At 55.7% G+C, this 5091-nt stretch overlaps 1 protein-coding gene across 1 annotated transcript; it reads right to left on the bottom strand.

Moving 5' to 3' along the window:
- Positions 1–915: 915 nt before the first annotated feature.
- PROP1 (PROP paired-like homeobox 1) lies at positions 916–3253 on the bottom strand. Its single transcript, XM_077138008.1, has 3 exons — positions 3123–3253; positions 1948–2168; positions 916–1254 (listed from the first exon to the last, which is right to left on the bottom strand). The coding sequence occupies exons 1-3, from the start codon at positions 3229–3231 to the stop codon at positions 916–918; spliced, it is 669 nt and encodes a 222-aa protein (XP_076994123.1). The 5' UTR covers positions 3232–3253.
- Positions 3254–5091: the final 1838 nt, after the last annotated feature.

Raw genomic sequence — 5091 nt, 5'->3', positions numbered from 1 at the left:
AAATTATAAACACCGTGGTATAATGATGTGTCCCAGCCAGGCTGCACCCTGTTTCTCTAGGGAGAGTTCAGACCAAGCAGTTCACGGCAGGACCCTTCCTGAGAGTGACCTTATGGTTTGCTCCAGGAAAAGTCTGCCCTAAATTGATAGTTTCTGCCCTATCAGATATCACATATATAAAAACATGCAGCAGACTTAAAACGTGTGGGAGACAGATGTTGAAAACCTCTAAGACCAAGCTAATCTGATCTTTTTAAAAAAACAATGTTGTTCTTAATTTTGAAATAAGGCATGGCAGAGCCAGCCCTTGGTAATCAGGTTTGTAAGGTCAGTTGGACATGGAAAAGACTGGAGCTGAGGGGTTCAGGACGATGAGCCCTCCAGGGGAGACAATGCAGGCCTCACAAAGCAAATCATCCATTGGAATGAAAGGGAGAGTAATAAACTCAACGTAGATTCCTGGGGCAGAATGATCAAGAGTTAACGACTGTTTAGGGTGTGGGGTGGATATGGGGACCATCCAAAGGCAGACTCTGAATCAGCCCTTATTGCAATGAGCTAGAAAAAGCTGGGATGACGATCTTCAATTCTGATCTCCAGGAATGAGGGCCCTAAAGGTCTATCCCCGCCAGCCAGTCGTCTCCACTCACCAGCAGCAACGCTTGTCTTCATCAGTTATACCCTCTGCCAGCTGCCTCCTTTGAGGCTCTTTGCAAGTATCTTCTAGTAGTTCACCTACCCAAATCTTCTCAATTAAGCACCTTAGCGAGTCTTCATATTCCTATCTTGAAGGTTTCTGTTGGCGAGCTGCCCTTCACTATAGTTCTACTCCATTCCTAGAAGGAAAAGAAGACAGTTTTCTGTGTCTCATGGGAGCCACAGGCGAGGGATCACCTTATCAATGCTTGTTTGAGCTTAGTTCCAGGACTTTGGTGGATCTAGGCTGAGGGGAAGGATGGGTGGGGGTGGGGGGCAGGGCAAATGACCACTGGGGGGTGGGGGCAAGGTTGGGTACCAGTCATCAGGCTGGTGTGGGAGAGCAAAGGAACCACCGGTGGAGGGCTGGGAGGGAAGGCCATGGTCACAGGGGTGAGGGAAACAGGCCACGGATGGAGGTGGTGGTGGGTAGGAGTAGGGGCAAGCCGGGGGCTCAGGCAGGAAGCCACAGAAGGTGGCAGGAGACAGCTGGGCCCGTGGCTGGAGCAACAACCGCTCCTGCTTCCGCTGCTTGGCTCTGCGGTTCTGGAACCAGACCTAAGGAGGGGAAGAAGAGGTACGTGAGTGCTCCTCCCTCAGACAGTTGGCAATGTCATATGCACACATGCACGCGTGCACACACACACACTCCAACGAAACAATGCACAGGGGCAGGGTAAAGCCTCTTCCACATCACCAGAGGAGCGCCAACTCCCCAAAGCAGTGCTGAGCTGACAAAGTGAGAGCCCACCCTCCGTCCCAACTTGCATCTAAATGTCAGTGTCTACAGCCGGGTGTGTCAGCAATGCCAGCTCCCAACAAGAAAGGATAAACCCGACATGGCGGCGTTTTCCCTCCCCAAAGAATGGGAAATTGTCCCAAGGGTTAGAGATGAAGACAGTGCATTAGTTTAGTTGTTATCGGCAAAGTCGGAGTTGGGATGAGTTGACCAACTTTCTGGTCCCTAAGATGAGGTTAACTAAGGTTCCTCTCGAGGGGGCGGGGGGCGGGTTGAGCGTCAAGGCTCTGGGGAGGGACGAGGGTACCCAGGTAGGAAACAGTGAGGGTCGCGTTTTCGTTAGAAATCTCGTCACAAAGCCCAGCAGCATCGGCGACGCGACAGGCGCCCCTGAGGCTGGGGAGGCGCCGTCGCCCGGGATGCGGGGCGCGCACAAGCCGCGTCGGGGACCCAGTGGCCTCTTCTCTGAGCCGAGTCCCTGCGAAGTCCGCGGACGGCGGCCCGGGCCTCACCTGGATTCTGGCCTCGCTGAGGCCCGTGTCCCGGGCGAGGCCCTCCCGGGCCCAGATGTCTGGGTACTGTTCGCTCCCGAAGGCGGCCTCGAGCCGCTGCAGCTGCGCGGGGCCGAAGGTGGTGCGGTGTCGGCGCCGGGACCGCGCGCGGCCGCTGGGTGCCGCCTGCAGGGAGGACCTGCGCGGGTCCCGTCCGGCTCCAGGCGCCCGCGCGCCCGCGTCTGGGAAGGAGAAGAGAGGGCTGCGTCCCCCCGGCCCCCAGGGCTGCCCCGACCCCCTGCACCGCTCGGAAAGCTTCACTTTGCCTTCACACCCGCGCTGGGCCAGGACCTAGGCCCTGCTCCCCGCCCGGGGGCCCCCTCGGGCTCCCCCCTCCCACGCCCCCATGTCACCCTTCCCTTCCAGACACTGCTCACCCCCCTTATTTGCTCTCCCATCCTAATGAGCTCCCCAGGTCTTCGTGGACAAAGCCGCGCTGCTCTGCCCACATCGGGCAGATGGACTGGCCGCTCCCAGCCCACCCCTCAACTGGGAAGGGCAGGCGTCGCCCCCTCTTCCGCTCAGACACACCCTTCCTCGGGAGCATTTCATCTTCCCCCACAGCCCTGCCGCCCCCCCACCGCCGCCACCGCCGGGCTGCGGGAACCTGAGCTCGTGGGAAAGCATTGGCTCTCAAGCCCACACTAATTAGTCTGAGAGCAGAGGCAGAGTGAACAGGGGCGAAAGGAAACACCTGGAAGTCACACACTCGGAAAAGGAGATGTCCCGGCTGAGGCTCCCATCCCCATGGGGATCCGGGGTCTGCCATCTCCTGGGACTCACTGACCATTTGGGGGCCACATGTGTGGGTCACTGTGTCCCGTGCTCAGAACCAAAGCCCTGGCCTCTGGCGCTCTGTCCCAGAGGCAGTGTTGTGGGGAGAGCCCTGAACTTAGGAGTGAGGGGACAGCTTTCAGCTCTGCCTCTGCCCCACCATGTGTGATCCCAGCCAATAACTCAATGACAGGGCCTCAGTTCCCCACTCATCAAGTGAAGGAGTTGTATGGCCAAATGCTAAGATTTCCCACAGTTTAACACTCGAGGGTTCTAACTTTTTATTTCTCCACTGCCCCCTAGGAACTGGGTGCTGAGCCTGTATCTCAGGGACCCAAGCCCCACCCCAGAGATTCACTCACCCACAGTGGAGACCAGGGTCGCAGCGTTTGGGTGTCTCCCAGGCAGGAGGCCATTGCCCACTCTCCCCTTTTTTTGCTTACCCTGCTGATTCCTCCTTTCTGCTTCCATGGCTAAGAATGAAGACCAAAGATTTCTGGCCTCCTGGATACCTGAACTTCTGTAGGTCAGTCTCTCTCTATTTCTGTAGCTCCCTCTCCTCGATGCCTGTTGTCTTTTTCTCCCTGTTTCTCTCTCTCCTGACTCTTACTCTATATGTAGATATATATAGTAATAGACAGATAATTGTCTTTTTCACTGTTTCTTCTCTTTGCTTCTAATTCCCCATTCCTCTGCTTGAGTAGATCTCATTCTCTGTCTTGCCTTGCCCTATTTTTCTGTTTTTGTTTTTGTCTCTAATTTTCCCCCTGTCCCTTCTCTCCTCTGTGCAGCGCTCTTCCTTTCCTCTCGGCCGTTTCCCTTGCCCTACTTGCAATCCCACGCCCACCTCTTTCACCCTGGTTTCTGAAGGCGTGATCTCCTCTCCCACTGGGGCCCATCCAATCACTACCTGGCACCCAGAGCCCCTTTCTCAGGGGAAGCTCACCCGCTGGATGAAGGTAAGTGCTCAGCTGGAGGGTCCAGGACAGGGGCCAAGAGCTCGTATTCCCAGAGCACCAAGTTCTTTTGTCCTGTTAAATCCCCTCCTGGGAGCAGCAGGGGAAGGAGGCAGGAGAAAATGCACTCCTCTTAAGACCCCTCCTCAGAGCCTTGCTAGGGGATGGGAGGTGGGGCAAAGGAGACACAAGTGGGAGGCCAGTAATCAGCATGTGGGTGATGCCCAAGGACCCGGTCCTAGGAAACCACAAAACGAAAAGCCACAAGTACATTCTGGCCCCCTGGGTACTCTGCCTTCTAGGATACAGTAGGCATCCCCTCAGGACCACCTGAATCCAAGCTGTGCAGTCACCCTAAAGTCACGTCCTCATTCACCCCGAGCCCCCAGGACACCAGGACCTCCCAGCGTCACCCGGACTTTCAGAAAACCTTTGCTCTGAGGGGTATCTGATTTCTAGATGCTTCCCAACCCCCAGGGCCTCAGAACCTGAGGGAAACTGAGATTCCCTTTGGACATTCTGACATGCTGATTCTTCACAGAAACATCCCTGACCGGCCAGGGCAGCCTGACCCCAGTCCTCTGTCTCTCGCAGTCACTCAGACCAAGGAAGAACACCTGGGGTACTTGCATCCCCAGGACATGTAACTCTTTCGAGGTGAACCTCTTAGGATAACCCCAGGACCCTACTATCCTCTAGGACTTACTGTAGCCCAGGGACACTCTGATACCCTGAATATTCTACCTCTACTAGGAAATCTGATCTCCACCCCTCATGAACCTCTCAGGACATACTGACCCTATGAAGACAGTCTAAGCTCCTTGGAACATGCTGGCCCTTCCAACTTTCTGACATCTGGAATATCCTGAACCCTCAGGACACTCCGGATCTACACGAGCACTCTGACTCCATAAGACCAAGGGGTTCCCTGGTCCCCAGAAGACTTCAGCACCCAGGATTTCAGATCCCCAGAATAACCTGAATTCTCAGGATGCACTGACCCCATGAGAATCACCTGGCTCCTCTGATACTTTCAGCCCACAGGGTACTCTGCCTGCAGGAACACCCTGGCAATTCAGAATACCACAGACCCCCAAGACAAACATATGTCCCAGAACATGGCAATCCCCCGATGGTCTGACCAAGCTAGGGCACCTGGTCCTTCAGCCTGACAACACAGGCCCTCCTGAGCTCCCCACTCGCAAACCTCCCAGGATGCCATGACCTCCAAGCTCTCAAGTCCCTAAATGGACCTGTACCCTGTGGGCACCCAGGAACCCGCAGGGACACTCAAACCTAGAGGACACCTGACCACCCAAGGCATTCTGACACCTAGGGTTATCTACCACTCCAAGCTCCAAGGCTCCAGGGTACT

This window comes from Tamandua tetradactyla, chromosome 20 (assembly GCF_023851605.1).
Source record: "Tamandua tetradactyla isolate mTamTet1 chromosome 20, mTamTet1.pri, whole genome shotgun sequence".
Lineage (NCBI taxonomy): Eukaryota > Metazoa > Chordata > Mammalia > Pilosa > Myrmecophagidae > Tamandua > Tamandua tetradactyla.
The sequence above is the reverse complement of the archived record's forward strand: the minus strand, read 5'-3'. Positions and strand labels throughout refer to the sequence as shown.